The following is a 14,110-nucleotide window of genomic DNA, read 5'->3' on the forward strand; positions in this document are numbered from 1 at the left end:
CTCAGCTATGAAATACCCCACAACTAATGGCCACCTGCAGGCAGTACACCCAGCCTCTGTCCACTCATTCAGGCCTGTACCTGAACCGGACCTCGGCTGTCTGGAGTCTGGCCGAGAATTACAGAGAAAGCGCAGAGGGTATCTGAGTAGCCCAAAAGTGTCACTAAGTCAAGTTCATTGAATACAGTTTTTAAGAACCAACGTTAGTAAAAAGCTGTGGTTGGCCCTGGACCTACGAGACAGCTCCTGCGTGTGTGTGTGTGTGTGTGTGTGTGTGTGTGTGTGTGTGTGTGTGTGTATATAAATAAGTGAAGTGCCATCCTCGGCGCCAACATTCGTAAATGTTCCCCATGTGCCCAGCACCACACTAGGGGTTGGGAATACAGAGATAAAGGACCACAGAGAGCTTTTATTCTCCTCATGGAGATACCCTGTGCATTCATGATGACGACGATAGAATTAACATTTATGAGGCACTTCGAGGTTTGCGCAGAACTTTACCCACATTATTTCATTTGAACGTCACAGGGACCTTCTGAGGTAGGGGCTACTGTCACCCCCATTTTACAGATGGGGGAATTGAGGTATGCAGAGATTAAGTGACTTCCCCAGGGTCGAAGAGCTAACGGTCTGAGATAGGATCTGAATGAGGATCTTGTTCCTGAGTCCAGTGGATCAGCTGGGAGAGAGGAAGGCCCCGACAGCTGAGGATTGGGAGTGCCCGGATGGAGCAAAGAGGGGAAAGACAGTCCTCCAAGAACCTCCCTTCATGCTTATGGACTCTGACTCTGTGTACAGTGTTAACAGGTCGAAATAGACTAAGGTAAAGGCAGTAAAGCTGCATTGCTGCAGGAGAGCAGTGAAGGGTGACAGCTGTCAGCCTGGCTCCAGTGAGGAGAGAGTGGAAGCAGCCACATGGGGCAGTAAAGAGAGGTCTGGACTTGGGTGCGAATCCTGCCTCAGACGCCTAGAAGCTGCATGGCCCTGCCCAAGGCACCAGACTTCTCTGGGCCTCCATTTCCTCCTCTGGAAAATGAGAGAGTTGTACTTAGTGACCTCAGCTTTCTTCCAGTTCTAAATCTGATCCTATGTGATTAGAGAATTATGAAAAGCAGAAAAATGAACTCAAGAAACACATTGGCAAGGGAACAGTTGGCCCAGGGACACACACCCTACCTATCAGTGGGGACTGAGACATGATTTGTTATATATGTGTGTGTATACACACATACATATTACATGTGTGTAAATATTTATATACACATCGTATATATTGTGTGTGTTATTTATACAATAAAGATACAGTATATAGCATTATTATTGACTATTAAATATTTATAATGAATGATTCATCAGGAAGAGGTTAAATTACAGATCATATCCTTTGATTAAGGAGAAAGAAAAGTATCGTAATTTTTAAAAAGATTTTCATCTAAAATCTTTTTAAAATTTTCTCTGAAGTCCCAGAGAATTATAGTTTTATCACAAACCCCCTAAGGTAGAGATTCTTCCTTCATCTGCATCATGAGCCATCTGGTAAAGCCTCAGAGCAACTCCTAGAATCGTGGTTTTAAATGTGTAAAATTAAATACATAAGATTACAAAGCAAACCAAGTGTGTTGACATACAGTTAACAAAATGTTTTTAAAAAACAAGTTCATGGACCACCCCCCTGGGCTTTTTATCCTCTTGCTAATAGGAGATCATCAAGTCTCAGAGTTGGAAGGGCCCTCAAAAATAATCTGGCCCAAACCCTACTTAAATAGTGAGCCTTGGGTAGCCCATGCCTGACCAATGGTCTTCCACCCTCTGCTTGGACACCTGCTAACTCCTGACACCTCCCGTCCCTTCTGTCATTGGCTCTTGGGTAGGGAAGCCTCCTCTCCATGGAGTGAGCTCCATCTGCCTGCATCTTTTAGCAACCGGTCCTAGTTTCTGCCCCTCGAGGGCCAAATGACAACCTCCGGCCTCGACCTTGGTCAAATCCCTAAACCAAGTATCAGAATTCTTACAAATTTCTCTTGAAGACCTCCACCCAAGCTTGTCTTTACCTCTGCAGCTAATGCAGCTGTTTAAAAATGAAAATTGGCACCAGCTCTTTCTTTTGCTCTTTTTGAGGTAAGAGGAACCCAAGGCTGTAATGAGTAGGTTTGCCTGTGAAAGCTCAGTTCAAGTATAACATGGGCTGTGGCTTCTCTCCACCCAGTTTTACAGCTGGGTGGCCTCCATCAGAGGGAGGGTAAATGATTTGCCTGGACTTGTGCTGAACCTGGTGCTGTTAAAATCCATCCTTTGGCTCCCAAATCGCTGCTCTGTGCTGTGGCCCCTCCGTGGGACCTCACCTGCCATGTGTAAAAGGCATAAGGTATACAGCTGGCTTATGTTAACAAAACCTCCCCCAGTGGACTATGCACTCAGTGCATAGAATGTGTCCTTTATGACACTGGAGGGCCAAGAAAAAAAGAAATTAAATGGAATTCAAGTATTACAATACTCATTATTTGCTTGACTTTTGTTTATTGAGGAGAGGGAGGAGAAATAGGTCAGGAGGACTTTATTGGTAAAATTTTGGCTATCTAGAAGCCCAGTACCTGGCACCAAGAAAGGACTTAATGATTGCTCATTCATTCATTTTTTTACCACCAGTAATTATTTTCAAGGCTTTGACTATTTAGATGTGGTAGGAGAAAAATCTTGTTATGTTTCTCTTTCTTTCAAGAATGGTAATATTATGCTTCAATTCCACTGTTAAATAATTATATGGTAACCTAGGTCTTCTTAATCACAGATCTAAACCCTTGGTGCATAGGGTAAGTGCTCTTAAGTCATGGTTGTCCTGGGTTTCCCAAAAGCATTTATCCAACAGTGAATCCATCAGGAGGCACCTACTGTGTGCCGGACATGGTGCACAGTGCTAGGGATACAACGACCAGAATGAAGCGACCCTGTCTCCTGTCAGGGCAGCCGTTTAATTTACGGTACCTCTTCCTTCACTTGGTAGTTGGTCCTTTCTACAGGACCATAGACTGTGCCTTTGGAACCACGTGGCTCCATTGGGACAGGGACGCCTAACCTGGGCTCTGTGAACTTGTGTTTTGGTATTTTGATAACTATTACAATAGACTGCATTTCCTTTGTAATCTCTGTATTTTGTGCATTTAACCCTTATTCTGAGCAGGGACCCGTAGACTTCACCAGATTGCCCATGCTACAAAGGAGGGGAAGGACCCTGGATAGAGAACAGAAGCATCTTAAGGGCAGGAACTAGGGTAGTTTTTTCTTCGTATCCCCAACCCCAACCACTGCTCCTGATACATAGGCCAGGATAAATATTTGTTGAATTAAATTAAATGTTTGAAAAAGAAGCCCATTTGCTTTGTAGGCAAGAGTTCCGCCAGTTGAGTTATAGAGTCAAATGACATGGGATTTTGTAACACCAGACCAGCTTTCCAGCCTATTTTGATGACTCTTCTGAATAAGCTGGCATTGCCTTGACCATTTTATGTACAGTGAGGCCACCACCCTGGGCACCGTGCCACTCTCTGGCCCCAAGCACGTTCTGAAAGGTAACTGAGCTGTGTGAAGTCACTGCGGCCTTCCCAGAAGATGGCACCAGACGGGGAGTTCACAGGTGATGTCATGGAACATGCTGGTTGATCTGAAATGACATTGCTCATCATGTGAAGACTTGAGAAAAGAATTTATAAGACAGACAAAAGTACTGACTAGTTGAAAGAATAATTGAGGGGGAAAAGATCCAGTGGATTGTAGGGACATGATAGAAGTACAACTGGGAGGCCATTCGAGGCAATCCATCGCCGCAGCAGGGAAGCTTTGGGCCGTTTCCTCATTTCTGAAGCTGATATGGCATAAGCCACCACTTCTGCTGAGCCTTTGGTCCCACAGGAGACCCCCGACGGCAGGAGTGTGTGTGACAGGGGCGATAGAGGGAGAGCAGTCAACCAACCTACGCAGCACGTACTGTCCGTGCACTCAGATTGTTTTCTCTTTCTACAATTTAATAGTTCATTGGCATATCGCGTTATTTTTGCATGAGACGAGTAGTCAAAATGTCCTTCCGAGACCCCTAGCTGCATTTTATCACTGAAGTGGTACTGCTTCCATCGTGGAGTAACAGAGGACTTGTCAGCAGCATCAATTAAGTGCGCATCTCATTTACACCCGTTCGTTAAACCGGAGAGTTCTTGCTTTAATACCTACTATTGTAATTGGGAGCAATAAAGATTCTGGACTTTCAAGTCAGTGTGATAAATAAGAAAAAACAACTTTGTGCTTTAAAATCATATCAGGTCCTGTCTTGGGACTCAAGAAGCTCATTAATATTTGAGGTTGGTGTTGGCTTCTGCTTGGGGCGCTGAGCTCTGATTACTTGGACTCTGTTAGCTTGCCTTGTATTGTCCCCCCCCCCACCCCTCCCAGGAGGCACCACCTGCCCTCAGAGGAGTGGGCCAAGCAGGACCTGAGGACCCAGAGCCACCAAGAGGGGTCGGGAGGAAGACAGGTGAATGAGCTTGTTCAGTTTTGCAGCATGTTGGAGATCAGGATTCCCTCCAGAGATCAGCGTGGAGACCTTATTTCAGAACAAATGAAGCTGAGCGAAACCAGCCGAGGGGCCTCCAGACACCTCCCGGTGGGGAGCCCGTGAAAGGGAACATTGGAGGCAAGGCCCAAGGTCTCATGCTCGGCACCTCCTGGCTGCCCCCTTCTCAGGCAGCTTTCTGTCTCATTATTCTGTTTACGGGTAACACTGAGGCAGCAGGCTGTAGCAGCTTGGGAGCCAGCCCCAAAGTCCAGAAGACTTTCAGTTCCTCCCTCTGAGACATACAGGCCCGGTGACTATGGGCAGATCACTTCACCTGAGGGGCCCAGGCATATCCGTAAGGCTATAAGTACATAGCAGGTCCCCATCTATATTGGTAGGGGGAGTTCCATGTACAATGAGCAGGACCTTCCAGTGCACTGTGGCTGAGAACTAAACAGATACCTTATTTTTAGGGGAATGAATGAATGGAAAAGTTCTTACCCCAAGGCATGCCTTTACCAGGGAACAGAAGGGAGTGAGAGAGTGTGTGGTGGGGGGGAAGGCACCTACTATGTGCCAGGCACTGTGCTGGGCACTTTACAATGATTATTTCATTTGATCCTCCCAACAACCCTGGCAGGGAGGTGCTGTTATCCCCATTTTACAGATGAGGAAATTGAGGCAGACAGAGATGAAATGACTTGCCCAGGATCACCCAGCTAGAATGCGTCTGAGGCCAATTGTGAACTCGGGCCTGAAGCTCTGTCCACTGCCTCATCTAGCTGGATACAAAGCAGAAAGCAAAGAAAGGCTTTTGCCCTCGAGGAACTTACATTCTAATGGGCGTATGTGGAGTAGCAGTGGCCAGGGCTGGGTGTTTTGGTTTGGAAAGTTAGAGAGCTGTTTGAAGAAGTGGTCAGGTACTGGATAGGGAAGGGGATGGTGACAGAGCAGTCGTGACTTATCTGTGACAATGGGGAACCACTTCCTCCCCAAGGATGCGTGTTGAAGCTGTTCTGTGTATTCACAGAAGCTAGCGCAGCTCACGGACCTCCTTCTTCCCAGGAAAGTGATTGCTGATAAGAGCTGATATTTTTGGGGAGAGGACAGAGTGCATCTGTGTAAGGAACTTCCAGTGTGTAAAGTCCATCCACCTCGACAGATCAGTCACTCGGTCATTTAACGAGAGTCATTGGGGTTGCTTCCACTCAACCCACTTCTCCTTAGCTGCCTGCCCTGATTCTTCCTCAGAGAAATCAATGGCCGCCACAACAGCGAAACATCATGGCGGAGAGCTTCCCTTCCCCCTTGAACCAGCTGTCCTTGGATCAGAAGATTCACGAACCCAGTTCTTTAATATTCTGATAACTGTATTGCAAGCTACACCTGAAAATAGCAGAGAGGATATCAAGCCTTCACTGAAAGCTGAACGGAGCAAAGACAACACTGTAAAGCAAAGCATGGTGGGTGTGGCCGCGGATGGTGAATAAGCCAGCACAAGGAGGGTTCTAGACCAAGGAGGTAGAACCACTGAGTTACCAAAGAGCCATATCCAAAGAGACAGTAGCCCTGGAGCTGGATTCAGGAAGACCCGAGTTCAAATTATTGTTTGACTATGAGACCCTGGGCAAGTCACTTAACCTCTCAAAAGCAAGGGTTACCCGTACTATTTGACCCATGCCCCACTACGACGATTCCAGCCAAAGGATTAGTTGGGTTTTTTCCTAATATTTGTCCTGTCTCTATAAAAAAAGATTCATCATTTATTTATTTGTACTGGTGAAAAGAGGTGAGGGGACCCCATACATCCAGCGATTAAGAAATGACTAAAAAATCAGGGCGTATCCGTATATTGCAGTGTTATTATGCCATTGAAATTACAGATGCATAAACATGAAGGAATATGGAATGATGCAAATGGTAGAACTGAAGAGGAAAAATACCATAGATACATAATGGTTGTGTAAATACAACAGTAGCAAGACATAGCACTGTGAGGAGAAGGACAGAGAACTACCAGAAAGGAACATAACAGTTGATACGTTGTTAGTAGGGATAGTGGCTCGTTAAAGTCTGTTTTTATTGTAAATGTTTCTAATTCTGTGGTTATATTGAGGGTAGGTTATTTCTTTTACTTTATTTTTGTTGACGCTGTTAACTTCATAATAAAAAATACTAATTTTTAAATAAAGACACTTACAGTGTCTGTCCAACAAGATCCAAGCTACCTCTTTTCCAGGGTTCCAAAATCTAAAATCATCCCAGAGTTGAAAGGGGTTTAGCTGGATTGTCATTCTGCCATTCTAGACAAATACAACGTCATTGTTGAACTTTGACATCAGAAAGTTGAGGGAGTTTTGAAGCAAGTTACGCTAAATTAACTGAGTCCAATCAAATGTGATAAAAAGATATGGCTGCCAAAGAAGAAACATCTTGGAGAGGAGGAGCATAAAACTGATGATCGTTCTCTGCCCATTGCGGAGCCAGTCCTTCGTGAATCAATCCAATGTGGTGGCCACATTGTTAGTGCTCTAAAGTAATCCTACACCAACTTTTTTTTTTTTTTTTTTTTTTTGGAAGGAAAAGTCAGTGCCATGGTTATAACTTGTTGGTTGGTTCCATGATGGCTTCTTTTCTAGGCAGGATAGTATTTTCATAGTCAACAAAAGAGCTAATGTCAAAATACTCATGTTTTCATGGCAGCCTAGAAGAGATTTTGCGCCAAAGGATTTAGCTCAATCAGAAGGGGAAATTTTTCTGAGTGATGAAGTGATTATCAAAAACATTTTGAATGCTGAATCAGAAAGAAACTTGGAATAATGTTTCATGATAAATAAAAGATTTTGCAGGGTTAATAATTTAGGAATTGACATCAATGAGAGAGAATTCAGCCTACCCAGGTCTGCCCAGGTGTTCTACTCACTAGCTTTTCTTTGTGGGTGCTTTGTTAGAACCCCACTTTCCACCTTAAGCCGTCCTCTCCAGTGTCTGTTTAGCCTTCTCCATGGCAAGGCGTACTGTGAAATTGTGTTTAATATTATTCACAAGATTACAACAGATGTGTGAAATCGGCTAGGGAAAATATGCGAGAAGGAAGGGCAGCTGACAGCATACAGTATATGCAGATGTAACATCTATTAGAAATATCCTCTGTGGTTTGTTTGCATGCAAAGTGAATAGAATCTCAAAACAATGCTGCTCTGAATGGAAGCCATCAGCAAAATTGCTTAAGGCTGCAAAACCCATTACTTAGACAACATTGGATTCAACAGAAAGTATCACGACATACTAACTTTTTTGTTCTGTTTTTCCTTGGGTACTTAAAATTATTGGCTAAATGTTTTTATACAAATGAAGAAAAAATAATAAATATCCTAGTTAGTTTAAGCATGCTTCTTCCTTGTGAATATTTTCTAGTAGCTGAAAGCGAGTCTAAATAAACCTGGTCTAGGAAGGAGTATTCTCAGTGAGGCTGTGGACAATTTTATGCTCCAGATTATGCTCAGTACTCTTTCAGTAGCCATTGAAAAATAGAGGCCTAAAAACTCAGTAATTGGGGGATGAGTAAAGGGGAGTTTGCTAAATATTAGACTAGGAAATTAGAGTAGCCAGATAGTATCGTCCCATCTTGTGATCCAGAAGCTCTTTGCTGTTATGATCTCTTTGGGTCCGTTTTTCTTTTGTGGACCTCAAATATGAATTCTTGGTTGCGTGGGAAATACAGAATCTCTTGTGGTCTTCCTTCCTGCCTTTTCTCGAAACATCTCTCCTCCTTCCCCCCTCGTTTCTCCCTAGTGTCTGTGTTTCTTCTCTTCCTTCTCCCCACCCCAGTTCATTTTTTACACTGGCCCAGGACTTGTCCGTTTCTAGCTGTTCAGTGTTGGGAATGAGGCTAAGGGTTAACCATGCCGAACAAACCCTGGCTCTCGCAGGAGAAGCCGCATTTACGCCCTTCGCGTTTATGGAAATACTTTCAGAAGACAAACAACACCAACATTGTGCGTGTTTTTCGGGGGAGAATGGCCAGAGTGTCTTTAATTCACTGTTTACCCGTGAGAATTACTCCCAAGAGTAAGCCTGCAATAAAATCTTCTTGGTCTATGAGAAGAGAAAGAAATTGAATCAAAAGACTCCATTTCCACTTGTATTTATTCAGTCTGGGAAATTCAGTGGGCCGCAGCATTAGTATCAGCAGGGGATTCCTTGCTCCTAGCGTTAAATTACTGTCATAATCGCTCAATTATTTCTTCCTTGTACTGTTTAAAATAAAAATCCATCACATTCTATGTTTTTTTCTAGCATTTATTAGGTTGAGTGTTTAGGAAAATCAATTATAGTCAGCCAGGCATGAATTGATGAATGTTCCTGTAATAATTGTCAGTTGTTAAACTGAACGTACTTTCTCTTTCTACCCCTTTTCATTTCCTTCAGAGGGCAGAGGTGGCTCAGAGAGAGGCGGAGACTTTAAGGGAACAACTCTCCTCAGCTCACAAATCTCTCCAGCTCGCCACACAGATCCAGAAGGCGCCCGATGTGGTGAGAGAGTGCAATATTTACTGGCTCTTACAGGTTTCTGACGCTCATGTGATTCGATGTCTACAATTCATATTTGTGACTGGGCCGAGGAGGTGTGGGGTGGGGTGACATCTTTCCCCTCCCGATTCTTATTTGGGAATTGATACTTTAAACTAAAAACCAAATTATGTTTCCAAGGAACATGATTTTGACCAGTTTACATTACAGGGGGCTGCTTATCGAATTAGAAGGTAACACCCAAAGGAAAGAAATTTGTTGAGCAGACAAACATTTATCTGCACAGTCCAGAGAGGTAGTAGAAATGTAAGATAATATCTTGGTTATGGAAACTGTAAAAGAAAAAAAAAAGCAGAAATCAGCCTTTAGATCTGGCATCTATTAATGAGATAGCAATATTTGTTTCAGCAAGTCCATACTATGGAGGCCGTGGTGCTGAGGCCTTGTAATAGTCGTTAGAGGGCTGCCGTCTTCTGTAGCTGCTGGGGTGGGATGTTTTTAATCAAACAAGCAAAATGTGGTCATCCTTGTTTGTTTTCTTACATTGAATGTGCCCGTCCCCACTGAGAAATAGTTCTAGTTTGCGAGGCAGATCAGAGATAATAAATAACAACCTTCGCTTATTTTCTGTAGTGGTTTGAGCTGAGGCTGATATATACAGCTTCTTCAGAAGCTGAATCTAAATCTTTGACCTTCCGCTTAACCAATTTGTCAATTTCCTGATATGTCCAGGATTTCTAAAAATTTCTAAAATAGCTCTTACCTTGAAATCTGATGCATTTGGGTCTTGACCAAGTTGACTTGAGAAGGGTTGGTTTCCCAAATATTTGAGTTTGTGTAGACCTTCACACTTTTAAAGGCTCTTAATTTTGACCAATTCGCTTTCTCCCAAACCACCCACCCTCACAAAAAAAGAAAGAAAGAAAAGAAAGAAGGAAATTGGCTTTCACACTAAAACAAATAAAATCCGACAAAAGGTGAAGATTGAATGAAGCCATACAGTGGAAAAGTCACAAGTTCAAGGCCCAGGTTTGCGTCCTTGGACAAGACCTTCAGCCTCCTATGCCTTGGTTTCCTACTCTGTAACATGTATGTATTGAGTGAAAAGTTCTTTAAAGTCTTTTCCAGTTCTAAAATTAATTAATTAGAATGGGACAAGTTGGACTGGCCTAATGGATAAAGGGCTGGGTTCCAATCCCAGCTCAGGTGCTATGTGACCCAGTGTGAATTATATGCCCTCTCTAGTCCTCAGTTTCCTCATGTATAAAATAAGGGGGGTCAGACCAAATGGCTTTTGAGGTCTCTTCCAGCCCCAGGTCAGTGATCCTGTGAAAAAAAGACTTTATATTTTATTTAATAATGATAATAATAATAATAGAAATGAATAATAATGTTAATTAACTATAGAGAATTTTATAACTATAAAATTAATAATAATAATAATAATGAACACAATAATAGCTGGAATGTGTATAATTCTTTAAGGTTTACAAAGGACTTGATGCTATCTCGTTTGATACCCTCAGCAACACTATAAGTTTATACCCATTTTACAGAAAAGGAAACTGAGAGTGAGACAGGTCAAGAGACTTAAGTACAGTCAGGTAGCTAGGTGGCCCAATGGGCAGTGCTGGACTTGGAGTCAGGAAGGCATGAGTTGGAATCCTGCCTCAGCCATCTGCTAGCTGGGTCAACTAGGGCAAGACCCTTTTAATCCCTCTGTTCGCCTATGTGGAAAATGAGGCTAACCCCTGCACCTGCCTCACAGGGCTGTTGTCGTTTGCCCATCTTGAAGCGTCAGCCACAATTCCTGCAGTTCTTAGAGGCATCGTTTCTGTACTCCACCATCACGTCAGCCTGTATCCTAGATGTCAAAATGTTATAATGTTAAGATATAGAATACTTGGTGGAACACGATGTTTTTGTGGTTACATCATACCTAGAAAAGTATCTTTGATATCCTCCTGGGGCATAATTTTAACTGAAATTTGACCCTATGGCACTAAAAGGGATGGGGAAGTTGAGGCCCAGAATCATATGTATGACAGGTAAGGGGGCTAGAACTCAGGTCTTGCGCTCTTGCCGGCAAAACCCACACAAGCCCAACTATCACAGATTCTGGGTGACGTCCAGTGCTGTGATGATTATTCCTTTCATCCTCTGGGCAGAGTGCTCACCGAGCCCCTCCTGGGTTCAAGGCCTTGGGTGGGGAAGGACAAACCAGAGCGGGATGAGCCCCCTCTCCTCTTCCCTGCTGTTAAAAAGTACCTTGAGGGCAGGGACTGTTTCCAAAGGAGGAGAGAGAGGGAGAGCTGGAATTGTCTTTCTCTTCACATCGACAGTGTTTTAGCCACAGAAAGCACTTGGTAATTGATAGCATTGATGCTATCCCACTCAGTGGAAGGTACACAGTAAGAACTTGCTTAATAAATGCTTTTCGGTAGATTGGTGATTGAATGGGATTCATGATCAGGAGATGAAGAGCAAAGGGTCAAGTGGAGGAGCAGAAGCTGGTGTTAGGTTAAACAAAGAGGGAAGAGTTGAACTGAGGCTCACGTTCTTGGATGGTTCCAATGGTTTTCTTTCTCTCAAGGATAAAAATAAAAGTTTAATCCTGAGCATTTACTTTCAATTACTTGACTCATCTGACTCTATCCCAGTCTTATTTTAAAATTAGGTTTTCCTTTGATTTTTAATAACCTTTATTTTTAATAACCCTTTAGCATCTCACACCTCTTGAACAGGAGAAGGAGCAGAGGATAGTATATCAATAGAGCGTTCTCTGACGTGCCTGGAGATGCGGCCGTCTGTATAGAGGCTGACACGTAGGGGAGCCTGCCCGTGCCCTCCTCATGTTTTCATCCAGAACGCACCCCAGAGGCAGACAGAGGCCATTCTCTGAAAGATATCCTAGAGATGAGAAAGTATGCACATCCTGTCAGTCACTTTGGGGGTCACTAATGGTTCTTTCCATGCTTTAAGAATCCTCCACTCTTTAATCTCTGGGGACTTTTTAAGCTAACTGTCTCCAGAGCCAGTCGATTATTTGTGTGGTTAGTTGGGTCCAATCGCTCCTTCCACTTTCATCTTTGTAAGTGGCGTTTCCATGCCCTGTTCTCACATGTTGGGAACCAAGGCATTTACGGCCCAGGGACATGGCCCTGCTGGCTACTATCCATCCCAGTCCCCATCTCTGTTCCCATCTCCTCTGTTTCATCGCTAACTTGCTGCTGGCCGTGTGTCCTCCACTGCTCTTTGTAGTTCTGTGAGGCAGTGGACGTTGACTAAGTACCTAACACACGCAAGGCATTGGTTTGCCCTCTCCAGTTATTTCTGAGCCCTTGGCCTCTCTAGCAGCTGTTTTCCATCAGTTGCCTTTCTCTAAGAACTGGTAATAATCAGAGTCTCCATCTGTGCTTTTATCCACTCCTGCCTCGCCATTCTCACCATTTTGTTTAAGTAGGTTTATTCACCTCCCTGCCATTCCGCCCCTACTCTCCTCCAGCCTCTCTGCGCTCTTCCACTCAGACCAGCAAACACACTGTCCTTGATTCATTCCACACTCATTTGTACCTTTGCTTCTGCAGTTCCCCCTGCCTGAATTGTTGGCTTCTAAATATTCCCCATTTTCCAAAGCCTAGTTTAGGCTCCCAACTCTTAAATTAACCTTTCTCTGACTATTCCTGCCCACACTTTTCTCTGCCTTTTCTGAGATCCTGCTTCCCTTAGTTAATATCACACAGTTTATCCTTTAATTGTTAATACATTCCCTAATGGTTGCATAATTACTTCACTTAAGTTAGATTTGTGTCTATAAGGAGACTTTTATTCTGTTGAGGGCGGTGACAACATCTTATATTTCTCCAGCTCTCGTGATGCCTATAACAGTGCTAAGTATATAGTGGACACTCAACGAATCATTTTTATTTGGTCCACATTCAGTTTTCTGGATGGGGCAGCTAGGTGGCACAGTGGATAGAGCACCAGCCTTGAAGTCAGAAGGACCTGAGTTCAAATCCGGCCTCAGACCAAATACTTGACACTTACTAGCTGTGTGACTCTGGGCAAGTCACTTGACACCAATTGCCAAAAAAAAAAAATTCTGGATAGCAGCTGAATACTTTGACTGTGGGCAAATGTATAAACAGTATTTCAGCAGTGCTCCTCACCAAAGAGAAAATCAACCAAGAAAGAAAGATCTCATTAAAAATTCCTTGGCCATTTTTTATCCTCTAGAACCTTGGAGGAAACTGGTGTACTGTATTATACAAATAAATAAGTATATATAGCAGAAATAGCCTCAGATGCAACTTTTGAAAATCCAAGAGGAAAAATCCTGAATTTCTCGAGGGAAACATGTCATAAATAGTCTCACTGGTCAACTACCACCCACTACCAAGCTAAAAACATGGTGGCAACCTAATTAGCATATGACATTTCCTGCCTGCCTCCCTTCTTTTCCATCCCAAAATGAAACTGATATGGTGAAGGCAGTATTCTCTCTTCCTATTGGCTATTTCTGCAGAGAAGGTTTAACTCCCAGAGGTGAACTTTTGGGACTGAGTAAGCCAGCCTCCACACTGCCATTTCCACACTCTAGTGACAGGCACTACTGCCTCCTGACCAGTTAACTATGCTTTGAATATTTTCTGCGAATACTTTTCAGATGGTTTGGTAATGGTGATGGTGTACATTTTTTTAAATGTCTATTTATCTGGCTTTTTAAAAAAAATTACTATGTCACTTTATGAGAGAAGCACCCTGTGTTTGCCCCTATGCAGGAACCCCTGATCTTTTAGCAAATTTTGGCTGTGATTATGTGCAACTGTGTAGGCTTCATTAGCTTACAAATAGTTCATTTAGAAATGGATCAGGAGGAGTCATTTTGACCTCTTTCAAAAGGCCTTGGATTGCATTTTCATGTGACAGAGGCAGCTAGGTCTACTGAAACACTGGACCCTAGACTTCCCACATGATATCAGGCAAGTGGCCTCCCCCTTGCCATTGTTCTCACTCAGAAAATGAGGAAAATGG

General features: G+C 43.3%; 1 protein-coding gene across 9 annotated transcripts in view; it reads left to right on the forward strand.

The window, feature by feature from the left end:
- The window catches only part of CUX1 (cut like homeobox 1), a 467,724-nt gene that overhangs the window by 329,846 nt on the left and 123,768 nt on the right, over positions 1 to 14,110 (forward strand). For all 9 annotated transcript variants that reach the window (XM_027861836.1, XM_027861837.1, XM_027861840.1 and 6 more), the window contains exon 10: positions 8,975 to 9,079. In XM_027861836.1, the coding sequence (XP_027717637.1) occupies positions 8,975 to 9,079 (105 nt within the window). The remainder of the gene's footprint in view (positions 1 to 8,974; positions 9,080 to 14,110) is intronic.

Source organism: Vombatus ursinus, unplaced genomic scaffold, assembly GCF_900497805.2.
Source record: "Vombatus ursinus unplaced genomic scaffold, bare-nosed wombat genome assembly UNPS02014768.1, whole genome shotgun sequence".
NCBI lineage: Eukaryota > Metazoa > Chordata > Mammalia > Diprotodontia > Vombatidae > Vombatus > Vombatus ursinus.